The sequence below is a fragment of the Astyanax mexicanus genome, chromosome 15 (genome assembly GCF_023375975.1).
Source record: "Astyanax mexicanus isolate ESR-SI-001 chromosome 15, AstMex3_surface, whole genome shotgun sequence".
Taxonomy (NCBI): Eukaryota; Metazoa; Chordata; class Actinopteri; order Characiformes; family Acestrorhamphidae; genus Astyanax; species Astyanax mexicanus.
In genome coordinates this window covers 25,165,707-25,180,212 of record NC_064422.1, presented here as the reverse complement: position 1 = coordinate 25,180,212, position 14,506 = coordinate 25,165,707, and the positions used below count along the sequence as shown (strand labels likewise).

At 36.6% G+C, this 14,506-nt stretch overlaps 1 protein-coding gene across 1 annotated transcript; it reads right to left on the bottom strand.

Moving 5' to 3' along the window:
* Positions 1-4,508: 4,508 nt before the first annotated feature.
* On the bottom strand, positions 4,509-12,301 carry pvalb9 (parvalbumin 9). Its single transcript, XM_007251177.4, has 5 exons — positions 11,555-12,301; positions 10,431-10,498; positions 9,277-9,409; positions 6,791-6,900; positions 4,509-4,779 (listed from the first exon to the last, which is right to left on the bottom strand). Exons 2-5 carry the CDS (start codon positions 10,489-10,491, stop codon positions 4,754-4,756), a joined length of 330 nt encoding a protein of 109 aa, XP_007251239.1. The 5' UTR covers positions 10,492-10,498; positions 11,555-12,301; the 3' UTR covers positions 4,509-4,753.
* Positions 12,302-14,506: the final 2,205 nt, after the last annotated feature.

The window sequence follows — 14,506 nt, the reverse complement described above, 5'->3', positions numbered from 1 at the left end:
TGCTAATCATGGTGTATTTTTACAAATAAAATCCTGTTCTTTTTTTAACAAAAAAGACAGTAAGCTTGCTGGATGTGTTGAGACTGGAGAAGGGTCAGCATGCTAGTTGGTAGGGCTAGATGTGGAGATCTGAGCCAGCACAGTAGCCAAAACAAGCTCAAAGAACTGAGTTGAAAAGCAAAGGATCAGCTGCACATCACTGCTGCCATCAACCACTTTATCCAAAATAACAGAAGGATGGACTTGGTTTCCAGTAATGCCCTGCTGCTGAAAAGGTAAGTTACTTAACATAGTTTAGGCCGCCATGCCAGCTGGTTTGATTGTGTCTGTGTTGCTGATGTTGTTTAGATAGTGTGAAGGTGGATTTAAAAATCATTAAGAAACATTGTCTAATTGTCTGTCATTATTGTTTGTCACTAGTGGCTGATTGGCTTTGTGTGTGCTGTTCTGATATAAATGCTTTTGTATATTTTTTATATCAGTTTTGTGCAGTTCATTTGAAGCCCATGGTGCGGTGTTTTCCCCTGAAGTGCAAACATAGCGTGTGCAATATTCGGTTGTTTGTAAGGAGGAACTTGAGCCACTGACTGCAATGTAAATAGAATTATTGGTAATGCCAATAATGGTGTATGTTTACAAATAAAATCCTGCTTTTCAACAAAAAAGACAATCAGCTTGCTGGATATGTTGAGAGTAGAGGAGGGTCAGCATGCTAGAGAGGAAAGCGATGTGGAGATCTAAGCAAGCGCAGTAGCCATAACAAGCTGAATGATAATGTTTTTGTGCTTTATTGGTCTGAATTCTACTAACTATTCATGATATTTTTGTTCTGTCCCCTATTCATAGAGATGGGAGACTGGCCTTGCATGACTGGGAATAACTGCCATGCAATACAAGTAAATACAGACTGTGCTGTAAGCTGGTAAGTTATTTTACATTGTTTAGGCCGCTGTGCCAGCTGGTTTGATTGAGTCTGTGCTGCTGATACTGTTTTTAATGTGAAGGTGGATTTAAGAAAACGGTCATTATGAAACATTTCTGGTCGAACTGTCTGACATTACTTTGTATGTCGCTAGTGACTGTTTGGCTGTGTGTGCTGTTTTTATATAGTCTGTTTTTTAGACTAGGGAAGGGGGTGGGTGTGAGAGGACAAAAATCTAAGGGTCACACTTCACTACTGTACTAAAGTACTACTTATCAAAGGTGTCAAAAGTATTTTACTCAAGAAAAACTGTAAAAGTATAAGTAATATAATGGTGGGAAAAAGGCATTAATAACAAAAGCTTAGGCCACGCCACAGAGGCGTATAGTGCACTTACCCACACATTTTTCTAAAAGCCATTATGACTATAATGTTATATTAAATGTTAACATTGAAAAAAATTGGGATGTGATAGGCTATCTGTTTTAGCTGCATATATGTTTATTAAAAATGAATGAATTTTAGGTCACTGCAAATATATCAAAGAAGCTTAGTTGTAACATTTTGCTACCTCTTAAAGCTCACCTTCCGTCGTTTTTTCTTTCATTTTAAAATGTCTAGTTGTGGTCTCTAGTATGAATGAATGACATGTGAGCCGTTTTTGTAAAAAAAAAAGTGCTCAGGTGTCTCTGTATAGCTCTTTTTTAATGGACTGTTTTAGGGGTGTGTCCAAAATGACCGGATTCCAGCTTTGCTCATGAATATTCATACATGCAAACAGCATGCAAATATCTCTCCTCTGATTGGCTAGGAGCACTGCGACGCCCCTCCGCCTCTGGGAGTTTCTCGAGCCAAGGTGGGCTGGTCTGTGAGTTTCTGCCTACGTAGGCAGAAAGATAATTCAAAATTCACCCGTTTTTCGGAGGGGGGGAGGGGGGATTTCTTTGCTTAGCTCCTGCAGACAATGGGGGCTGCAAAACAGTTTAATGTGCAGGTGTACACATTCAACTCGGAGAGACCTACTGTATTCCACAAAAAACAAGAAAAATCGGATTTTCGCGGAAGGTGAGCTTTAAATCTCTATACAGATAATCTTCATATTATCTGTGTACCTCAAACCTCAAAGATTAAGGGTCCTTTCAGACCTACATAGTTTAGTCTGGACTTTCAATTTTTTCAATTTGGTCCTAAACAAAACAGTAGGTATGACCAAAAGAGGTCCAGATCTACTGAACCATGGTTCGTCTGCAGTGTGACATTTTTTTTTCAGATGGTTCAGACTTTCATACCAATTACAGAAAGTTCACGCAGTCTTTAAATAAACCAGAAGAAAAAGAATGGGTGTTGTGCCGAAATCCGACTCCAGTTTAAACATCTTTAGTTATGGATCCATTAACATTAATGTGCAAAAAATCAGCTTTAGGTAAATTATGTAGTAAAATTAAAAATAGCAACCAGCACTTGTATTTGGCAACTACACACTTCAGTAAAGAATGGGCTAATTGGTTGCTGGTGCTGAACTACATTTTCAGCGACATTGCTCTAATGGATTCAGTAACCTGAGTGAGTTCTTTGCTGTCAGGTATTGAGAGGCCCTCTCACTGTAACTTATACCTACACTCACTGTCCCGGCCTTTTGTTTCTCCTTAGTTTGCTTTAAAATTTAACTCTCTTATTCTGAAGCCTGTTGTTGGATCCTCAGTGAAAATGGCTCTGCTTATAATTTATTCAGTTTTGATGAATTATGTAAAGTTCTTAGATTGTAAGTAACTGTGAAGAAAGCAAACAGTCATTGAACTCACTTTCCAAACATGGTAACCATTCTGAATGTAGTAATGGTGTGTTTATTTTATTGACATGTACAATGTCTACCTGCTTAAATATGTGGTTGAGTTTAATCCGTGTATCATTCGTTCATTTGATATTCAATTGAGAATCAAAATCGGAAAATTAAAAAACCAATTCGTTTTTTCGTTTTTTAATATAATACCAAAAAACGAATAACGGCTTGTATTTTGTATTTTTATTTGGTTATCCAAACAAAAATTGGAAATTTAAAAAACGGACCAGGAGCCGAATTTGATTTTGATTTTGAACTTGACCCATTTGTGTGCCCCGGAAGTTACTGATTTGTTTATTCTTGGTGGGTTTCTGTTGCGCGGGAGTTCACTGCAGTGTTATCTACACAGTCTGTATTGCTGTAGGCTTTGGATGGAGTTGAGGATGGAGAGTTTTATCTTGTTCAGAGGAACTAAACGCGTTGCAGTGAAAGAAGACGATATGACAACAGAAAAAATCGGCAGGATCTTTCAGGTGTTTGTCTAACGTTCCGTAGCTAAATGTCATATTTAGTTAATACCTTCAAAAAGATCTTTAATTAGGCCAGAATGTGGTTCCAGTCCGGCCATGCTGCCTACAGCAATACAGACTGTGTAGATAACACTGCAGTGAACTCCCGCGCAACAGAAACCCACCAAGAATAAACAAATCAGTAACTTCCGGGGCACACAAATGGGTCAAGTTCAAAATCAAAATCAAATTCGGCTCCTGGTCCGTTTTTTAAATTTCCAATTTTTGTTTGGATAACCAAATAAAAATACAAAATACAAGCCGTTATTCGTTTTTTGGTATTATATTCAAAAACGAAAAAACGAAAAAACGAATTGGTTTTTTAATTTTCCGATTTTGATTCTCAATTGAATATCAAATGAACGAATGATACACGGATTGAGTTTCTCTTCAAAATGTGGTTGTTTGTCTTCAAAATATAGTTTTATTCTTAAATTAAGTGAAATTAAGACAATGTAGATGCCTGGCTTGTGGCACAGTGACCCTAAGGTTATATGTTGCTAGTCCACGGCATCCCATTTTATTGCCAGTGCTAATCTATGTATTTGTTGCTGTGCTATAAACAGGTGAGGCTTAACAACAAGAGATGTCTAAATGAAAATATGTATCTAATCTAATCTAATGAAATTTTACTGTGAAACCTCCCCCATAAAACAGCAAGGCCTGACTATCGGACAATCAGTAAAGACATTCTAATGTAGCTAAGTAATGGAAGTATATGGCTGCATCCCAGTTGTATAATACACACTATTACTATGTGATCTAAAATATATACTTCCTAAATAGTACATGTTTGACAGGTTAGTACACAAAATAATAGTGTACTTTTCTTTTTTACCAAGAGAATATGAAGAAGTAATGCTATGCCACCCTACATCCCTGCAAATTCTGCAGTCATTATTACCTTTCTTCTTTTCATTTCCCATTTTTATCTGTACTAAACACTACATACTTATAAGCTAGTTTGTATTAGTAATTAGTATGCAATTAGGATGCTATTTGACTAATTTGCCAGCTGTTTTTTTATATAGGAATGACATTTAAAAGAACATTTAAAAGAAAATTATGGCTTTTCCCTTTGTGAAGATTTTAGTATAAAGCTTATAATATGATAAAGTACATGATTATTTTCCCTCTGAATTCTTTTCATTCCAGTTCATCACAGGTTAATGTTGCATTCCCCGGTGTACTACATTAAACTAAATCAGTTTTTAAATGACATGATGGCACCACAGGCTGCAGTTACAGTGACTTTATTTATTTCCCTGAACAGTTTTGTCCTTGGTTGTGTTGTGTGAGCACTGAGGCAACAGCACACACATTCAGCTGGCTGGCATGTGTTCACCAGGCAATTATAAATGAGTGTGCAAATGTGGGTCATTGCAAAGCATTTGGGAGGTAAAAGGCAGCAGGACAGATGAAGCCGTAGTGCACATGGCTGCAGGTAGATGAACAGAATCGGAGTGATGGAGGGCTGTTCCTTTAAGACAGGACCATAGTCTGGAACTCTGTGGAAATAGCAGAAAAACAGCAGAAGCATTAACAGTAGTATTCTAACGTTAAAATCTACAACAACATTCCCTCAATGAGAGATACACAGTGATATCTGAATTTTATTGAAATAGGCAGATAAAATGATAAGCATTGCACATTTTATTGCACACATACTGTTAATTTGTTGGGATAGTGGGTAAAAAATAGACATGTATAATACAGTTATGCTGTGTCATTTTTTTCCTTATGCTAAATGCAGCAAATAAACATAATTTGGAATTCCATATCTAAGCAACTTAATGTTTATTATTTTACACAGCAGAAGTTAATATAATTTGAAAAGCAGTGTTTAAATGTATACAATACAAATACAACCATGTTATTTTTTTTATTTGGCCTCTGCTTTTAACACACACATAAAGCAAAGTGAGCACACACACACAGTGATATAGTGAGCACAAGGGTCCACTGGGCCCAACACTAGCAGCTTTTCACATTTTCCTCAGAGTGAGAGAGCCAGGGTCAGATCAAAGTGTCTAACCATGCTGAAGCACCCTGGAGCAGGGTGGGTCAATGGACTTGCCTAAGGAAGGTAGTTTATCAGACCCATATCGGAGCTCTCTAACCAGTGAGCCAACACTGCCTTGTAAACAGTATTATTTATACTGCAATTAAACACCAAAGTAAAAATAAAACTCATATCTAATAAATATAAAACTCAGTTTCTAAATCGTTTTCTCTGATTTTGCTATTTATAGGCATATGTTTGAGTAAAATGAACGTTGTTTTATTCTATGTACTACAGACAACATTTCTCCCAAATTCCAAATAAAATTATTGTCATCTAGAACATTTGTTTGCAGAAAATGAGAAATGGCTGAAATAACAAAAAATATGTAGAGTTCATATTCATAAAGTTTTAAGAGTTCGAAAATCAATAATTGTTAAATAACCCTGGTGTTTAATCCCAGTTTTCATGCATCTTGGCATGTTCTCCTCCACCAGTCTTACACACTGCTTTTGGATACATTTATGCTACTCCTAGTGCAAAAATTCAAGCAGTTCAGCTTGGTTTAATGGCTTGTGATCATCCACCTTCCTCTTGATTATATTCCAGAGGTTTTCAATTTGGTAAAATCAAAGAAGTATTTACTAGATATACTATATAGGACATCAACCTTTTATCTCAAAAATTGCCACTTTTAGTTGAAGTCAATAATTTTGGTGCATTTATATTGGTGCATTCCTCATGAGATGTTGACACAATGTAGAGAAAAAGTTTTATTTTGACAAATATTTATGTCACAATTACAGTGCTGTGAACTGACATAATTTATATAGGTTTGAATTGTGAAAATGTAACAAATTTGAGTCATCAAATCAAACAATCAAATCATGTACCAATCAAAGCACTTTCAGCTCGGTAACCACTCAGTGGAAAGCTAACCAGTTTCATGATTGACAGGTTTGATGGGAAATCAGATAGCACTGGATGTATAGCGTTGCACCTCGGCTATCCGATGCTAACTGAGAGCTACGCTACACATTTCTAATTCAGATGTCAATGTAGCACTCATCCAAATCAGCGCTGTGATCCTCTACACACACACGCTCACACACAGGAAACACACAGGAGATTCTCTTTTCTCTTTCAGGATGACCGATCCCTGCCTCATAGCCCAAAAACCTGCAGTGACAAAATAGCTGCAACCCATAAATCATGCTGTGCTCTCTGGGGTGTGAAATCAAACACACTGTAAATGCACTACTGCACAAAGGCACAGTGCACCATGTAGTAGGTGCTCTTAGCAAAGTCATTTCCTCAAAAACTCTAAGACCTGGACATGAACCAGGCCTTACACCTATTTGCAATACCAAGGAGGTTTAAGCGTTTCTTCTGCTGCACTTTAAAAACTCTAAAAGTGATTTGAATGCAGAATAAAAACAATTAAATATTTGTAGGTTTTCCAAACAAAACTAATAAGAATCAAAAAGATTCTGTAAGATAGATAAATGAACTGTTACCCTCTACTCCAATTCTGCCATCGCTGTCATCATCTGCAGCCGAGATGAAGCTTTTAGTCTCCTTCTCTGTTAGAGTCCGCGCCCCCGGTACAAACCTCTGCAAGAAGAACCTGTTTCATACAAGAGGCCCAGAAGAAAAAAAAGTATTGTTCACAATGCTCAAATACACAGTTTGTTTTCATGCATTGTCAAGAAAAAAATATGTTATCATGAAGCAGGAACTTATATTTTGTCCTATGACTTTTGCCATGTTCTATGAAGGCTGGGAAAAACTCCACTGACCTGTGGAGATCTGAATGTAAATGTGATTTATACCAGAGTTTGCATGGACAATTCTAGCAAGAGTCTAGCCAGTCATAATCATTACCAGCCAGTGCACTGCCCACAATCAGGCATTGCTCAACATAAAATGCAGACATTCAGCAAACTGGCCAGTGTCGATGTGGGCATTACCAAGCTATCTTGTGACATTTGGTATTTTAGTGTACAAAGGTCTGTTCAGCCCTGGTGAAATACCATTTTATAATCAAATTCACAATCAATTTACAATCAGATTTGTCCACAAATGTTCCAAAATCTGATAGAGACCCTTACCTGGGGTAGAAACAGTTACTTTGATCAAGACAGGATAATCACTTCTATTTTTTAATTCTAGATTTCGAAAGAAACTTCTAATGAGCAATAAATTAATGTTTAATGCAATTTCATTAAACATAATAGCAAATAAAACTTAATTACCAGAGTGCATACGTATAAAAATGACATTTTTCACAAAAATCACACTTGATAGGTTTAATAATATTACTATTGACCACATCAGCTTTGAAGTTTATAGCATGTACAGTTATATAGTATCTCAATGAACCAAACAATTTAACAATTCATAAATAAGGAAAATAATGTTGATTATCCCATAACCACAGCACGAATCAAGGTCTGGGATGAATATTAGACATTAACTGTTGGCCATCATAGTTGAAATAATGGATGTGGGAAAATTAGACAGGTGAGAAAACCTATGCAACTTTGGTAATGGCCTGCAAAAAAAGCGCATCTCCAAAAAGGCAATAGATTACAGGGTGTTAGGTGCCCAGTGCGTAAAGGCTACTCCATATTCATCATCTATCAGCGTGTCCATGCTAGATCCTGTCTGAAATGTCTACAATTGGATTTTCAATTTTTTTACAATTGGACTTTCAACCAATAAAAGAAGGTTGACTGGTTTGATGAATCCGTTTTCCTTTTACATTATGTGGATGGCCCGTGTTCTCATACAAAACCTGTGAGACACTTCAAATAGGCATCAGATTTATGGTGGATCCACCCTTACAGCTGACAGAAGTAGCTGACTAGATACCACAGGACACCTTCATACATTTTGTAAAGTTGTAAAGTGAGCTAGTTTGGTGGCATGCTATTAAACATGAGAATATTGGGTGCGTGATCATAATAATGTCATGACCCATTGATGAATAGTAGCCAAACTACTGTTAGAAATGGCCCTTTTGGCTTGCCCTGTGCTTGCAGGATGGTCCTGTTTGTCTGTTTCTCTTCACACTTATTAACACACTTAGAATAAGGACAAACACAAACAGCTTAACTTTTACTCTTTTACTAAGTCATGCTATAATCCCGCTCAATCTGTGCTGAAGCACCAGGCCTCTTCGTTTCACTGCCAATGTGCAAAAACCTCAGCAAAAAGCAATGAAGCTAGTCACGCTAAAAGGACGACTCTGAATGTCATCTCGAATGCCTTTGGCTCAAGTTCTGCTGACACAGTTACATAATGCAGATAAACTGCACAATCCAAAAAAAAGAAAAAAGAGAAAAGACAGCATTCCTGCATTAGAGCTGCAAATGGCTCTGTAGCAGTACAGACTCAGACTGGATGCTAGGAATGCAGATATATCAGAGGGATGTTCTGGTCTGCCTGAATGCTGGCCCTGCATAGAAATATTTCACTCAGTTTAGAAATTCCTTATCAGTACATCCCTGCTGAAGCCTTTGTGTAATGCATCTTAAATTATATGTATGTCCTGTGTTTGTTATAAAAGCAACGTCTATCAAAATCTAATCAGCTACAGTCTGTCAACCTGAATAACATTGTGATGTGTCTCGCTTTCTTGCAACTAATTGATTTGATACCTTAAGAAAAATTAAGAAAATGTGGGCCTTATTTAGCAACTGATCTTACGATAAAAATTTCTTCTAAAAGCCCTCTTACGCAGATTTCACAAAGATTCTAACATCCATCATATTTTAAATGATTGATTTAAATGATTTCATTTATGAGTCATCAATAAAAGAGCAGATCTGTGAATACTATTGCATTTTAAAAACACAATGAATCTGACTTTTTTTTAAGAGAAAATGAAAGTTTTTTTTCAGGAAGGTATCAGTGAATGAGGCACCCTAATTCCCTATGTGTTTAGTATGTAAAGTGTAATTTCAATCAATTGTGTTTGGATTAATTTGATATGACATACTTTAGCTCGGACTCCTCGATAAACCCGCTGTTGTCTTCGTCTAAGATACCGAACACGTCCTTGACCTCTTGGGGCGTTTTCTGGGTCAGGCCACAGAGCTGGAAAAACTTCTTGTAACTGAAGGAGTCCGGAGCTGTCCAGAATAGACAAGAGAAACGGGTTACATACACACGCGCACACACACGCATACTTTTGTGCGTACACAGAAAACCACAGGAGAAAATGATCCCTCTTGAGAGTACAACTTTCACTGTGCATCATCCCATACAGTGAAAGTTATGTAAATATACAGTGGAGTTCGTACGTATTTAAACAGTGGCTTTAAAATAAAGCAATAAAGATGTGACTGAAGTGTAGACTTTTAGCTTTAATTGACAGGCATTCACAAGAACACTGATTTTACTGTTTTTACATAATCCCACAATTTTCACAGACCCAAAAGTATTTTGTCTGATAATTTGTTTCATCACCAGACATGTTCCTTCAATATTATGACGAATTAAAAAGATAACAGGTTTGAAGATGATTGGTGTTGAATTTGTTTGTGGTGACTGTTTATAAGAATATATGATCCAAAGAGGTGTTTATGAAAAGAAAGGAGGCCATCATTTGTCTGAAAAGATGTCTATCAGAGAAACAGCAGTAACTTTAGATATGGTAGAATCATCAGTTCACTCAGCAAAACCAAAAGCCTAGAAGACGATGACAAAAAGCTAATAATCATCACAGGATTTTGTCCTTGCTTAAAAAAAAACAACTCTTCAAAATAAAGGTATCCGTCCTATATGATTGTAAATACAGTGGGTTTACTTCAAGATGCAATCCACAGGTAATACTCAGCAACAAAAGGGCCAGATTAGAAAATTCTGATCTATTCATTTCAAATCCATTGAAGCATATAAAGATATTGCAAGTGCTACAAAAAATAAAAACTCCACAGTAACTGGAAGCATCTGTATTAGTCCATCTAATATCACAGGGGTTTCCTGACATCCAGCAGTCATTGCTGTTTCACCCTGTGTGCCCCATGAATGGCACAGTGCCATGTTTCACTGCATGCCCCTTCAGTCTGACCGTTCTTGTTTAATTCATTTGAATTAGTAAAAATTAAATCCCCTGTCTGATCCCTCCGCTCTGCTGTGTGTTTGGCTTACCTTGGCAGTCCTTGACAGCATTCTCAATGGCTTCAGCAGAGAGGATATCAGTGAGTGACATGTTGGTCCTGCCGGGAAAAAAGATATAAAACACTTCATAAATGATTTGCACAAATAAAAAAACAAATATCCAAAAAGGTTCCAGTAAAAAACAGCGAACCTCTTATTATTTGAAAAATATGTTGACAATGTTAAAAAAAACATTTTAAGTGTTTTAAACATTTTAAATACAATGTTTTAATTATTTAAAAGCATGTGTCTCTAAAATAATAACTGTACAGAAGAAGGAAAAACTTTTCTTGGATGAAAAACTTTCAGTGGATGTCAATGTAAATAGACTAAGGAGCTGTTGGTCCATTTATCATGACATTTTGACATAATATATAATATGAAGGACAGCTGCTTATGATGTTAAACTACAAATCATTAAAAATTCAAATACATTTTAAGGTAATATTTTTTGACAGTATATTACTTGAAAAATGTTGAAACCTTTCATTTTCATTTAAAATATCTAGTATATTTCTATGTAGGGTTTTCAAAGAAACAATGTTTTAAAATATTTTGTAGCTGTGATGGAAAAATTGTAACTTTACAGGAGAAGGAAAATAAACTTTAAGATTCAATGCAAGTCAATGAAAAAAGTTTTTTTCTTTTTGTAATTTTGGAGCATTTCTATGGGTCCATTTATCATAAAAGTTTGTAACAATAATATGATTAATAATATGACCAGAATTGAAAAATGGTTTAAGATATAGGTTTTTTAAAATATATATTTTTTTATATTTTATAAAATGCATGAAAATGCATGATTTTTAGAGTAGTTGCAAATAGACTATAGTCATTAATGTATTGAAACCATTTAAACATAACTAATAAAATCTAATAAACAAAAACATAAACACATTATACACATATAACATTATATTATTTACCACTGTTAGCAAAGTACACAAAAAGTTAAGCAAATTCTTAATATTCTTTTTCAAGTACAAAGCTTTAAATATACTATATAGATTTCAAAGATTTGACTTTTAACAGTGCTCTTCTTTTCGTTTTCTGCACACACACATCCACCTCTGTTAACGAGCCCCCTCACAAATGATAGTAAAAGTCCTACTTACGGCTGTAAAGTCCCCTGTAAGTGCCCCGGTGGTCCAGCAGCAGCAGCAGCAGTAGTAAGTGTGAGCAGTGTGTGAACATGCTCAGGTGAGTTTATATAGAGTGAGGCTGAGGCCGAGGCTGATGATAAAGTTACCTGGACCTGGATCACATTCTTACCCTCAGCCTCGACTTACATTTCTTACCTAACCAGCCTAATTACCCTTCAGTGTGGACATCCGCTCTCTCTCACACACACACTCACAAACACACTTACACACATTCACTACTGTACTACTGTAGCAACTCTCACTCTCTAACACGAACCCTCTCTCGCTCTATCTCTCTCAATCTGTGCTAATACTACTACTAAAGCCACTCTCTCTCACTAGCGCACAAACACACACACACACACACTAGTGTACTAAATTCAAATATATTAACACGCACACACAGTACTGGAAGGGCAAAGTCAACTATATAAAAAACACATTGCTTGGATCTTTTGAAATTTCTGGCTGTTACTGCAGTAATAAATGTGCAAAAATAATTTACATTTAATTACTGTCTCAAAGCTGAGCAGAGAATTCACTTGAAGATGTTTCATGTATCATTACTCTTAAATTAGGGCTTATGAGCTGCTTTAAAGACACAATGTCCGAATACAAATACAAACACACATACACATGTACATACAGTAAAATATATACACACCTTAGGATTGGACAATATATTGTATCATATTGTATTAATATGTGACATCAAATACCAATATTTATTGAAACGTATGTGCTCTAAACTCCCTAAGACCCCCAAATTTAACCTACTAAAGTTACTGTTTCATTACTCCACGCAGTGGTGTTAATTAAATAAAAAGAGTAAAACATGTGGTGAAGAATATTGGTTGTCAAGGTCTTTAGCACTGACATCAATAAATTCAAAATTCCTGTTATTTGCTTGATTAGGAGTATCTTATCCTTTTCAGAACCACAGCTGTGAAGTTCATTCATTAATTTATTCATTCATTCATCATTAAACCCACTTAATGCTGGCAGCCATCATGCAGGAGGCAGATGCATCCTGGACAGGCTGCCAGTCCAGTGCAGGGCAGACAGAGAGTTGTCTTGCGATATATTGAGTATAGCAGAATAACAGTATTGTGATATCATTATTGTGGGCAATGTATTGTGATTATATCGTATCGGGAGATGCCCTGTGATTCCCAACCTCAGTGGCTAACTCATCAGATTGATACTTTTGAAAATGAGTATCTTTAAAAAGGAGAAGTCAGGGGCTCCGAGTGGTACGGCGGTCTAAAGCAATACCACTATGATTAGGAGATCGCTGGTTCGAATCCAGTTTATGTAGATTGCCATCGGCTGCTGGAGCCCTGAGAGAGCAAAATTGACCTTGCTCTCTCTGGGTGGGTAGATGGTGCACCCTCCTCACATTACTCCAAAGGGTGATGTCGCTCAGCACAAAGCGTCTGTGAGCTAATGTATCAGAACCGAGTTGCTGCGCTTTCCTCCGAGCTTGGCAATGCTACATCAGCAGCAGTTGGAAAAGAGGCGGTGGCTGACTTCACATGTATCGGAGGAGGCATGTGCTAGTCTTCACCCTCCTGGTGTTGGGGCATCACTAGTGATAGGGGGAGTCCTAAAGAGTGGGTTGGGTAGTTGACCTTGCAAATTGTGGAAAAAATGAGATAATAATTAGAAAGAAGAAAAAAGGAAAAGTGCACTGGTAAGTCCAACAACTCTAATATTCCTGTCCTGTAAGACTAAGAAAAACGTGAATTCTTTCCTTTGGGAGGAAAAAGCTACAGCATCTAGTTAGGTCAGAAACACTTACGAAGAGACTGAGATATCATAGCCGAAGTAAATACATAGGGACTACTTTAAGGTGACTGATAGACTAAAATAATCTATCATGATTTTGCTGCTTTTCCTCATCGTTATATAGGAGATTCACAGGAGTAGTTTAATGTTTGTCATCTAAATTATAATGGACATTCTGGTGCTTCTGATTCCAGGTTCATTTTCACCTGAAGAAACAGAAGATTTGAAACTGTTTGGTGTAATACACAAAAAGTTTATTACTTGCATTGCAAATCTTTACATGTACATATTGGAATCTGGCCTACTTTTTGAGGTCACGGCTTCTTTGCAATGGAACTCAGAAGAGTTGTTTGCTGCCAACATGGTTGTGTTTCAAGACTCGATCACCTGTGTCAGTACCCTCACTGTTAATATACCTGAATCCTCAGCTTCCTCAGCTGTAATTACTGAAGAGTGGATTTCATGCTAGCTAATGGCATTGTTTACCACAACATTTGCTACAGGCAGTGTCTTGTTCTGCACATGTGCAAGCCAAAAGTACAAGGAATGTGTCCTTATATAGCCATGTTTTTGATTTCTATCAAGTATGCTGAGCAAAGCAGTGACTCTATATGTTGTTAAAACATTTAATTTGATATACTGCACACGTACATATTGTCATTGGTGCCACAGCTGATCTCATGCTCTTTATTGGTCCAAATTTCATTGGAAACAGCAGCTTTTTGAATATCTTTTAGCACTTATGCCAGGCCCTCTTGTTCTGGGCCCTCAGGCATAACCTGCCTTTCCCCTGATTTAATCTCCAAAATGGTAGTCAAAACATTTTGGAGCAGTTTCTTAGACAGCACCATCTCAAATCTCATTGTATTCCCTACATTGGTAATTATGGTATTTAAAAACAATACAACAAAAAATCAGCTTTTTAAATAGCATGTTAATTGTATAACCAATTTCAGAATTTAAATGATTTTCGATCAGGCAGATCATGTACTGTTTGGGTGGAGATGCTGCATTTTCACAACTTACAAAGTGCACTACATAGAGGAGAGAAAACACAAAAAAAAGTAAAGCTTTTTTGGAGATGAACAACCTTTTTTCTCCAAGATTAAGCAAATCTGTTTTTGAATGAATCTTCAC

Bases quoted from the DNA above. Each gene is read 5' to 3' on its own strand.
- pvalb9 (XM_007251177.4), bottom strand. From the start codon at position 10,491: ATGTCACTCACTGATATCCTCTCTGCTGAAGCCATTGAGAATGCTGTC. The intron at 9,410-10,430 runs GTAAGCCAAACA...TATTCTGGACAG, and splicing joins TGCTGTCAAGGACTGCCAAG to CTCCGGACTCCTTCAGTTAC. The intron at 4,780-6,790 runs GTAACAGTTCAT...CTATTTCCACAG, and splicing joins TGGCAGAATTGGAGTAGAGG to AGTTCCAGACTATGGTCCTG.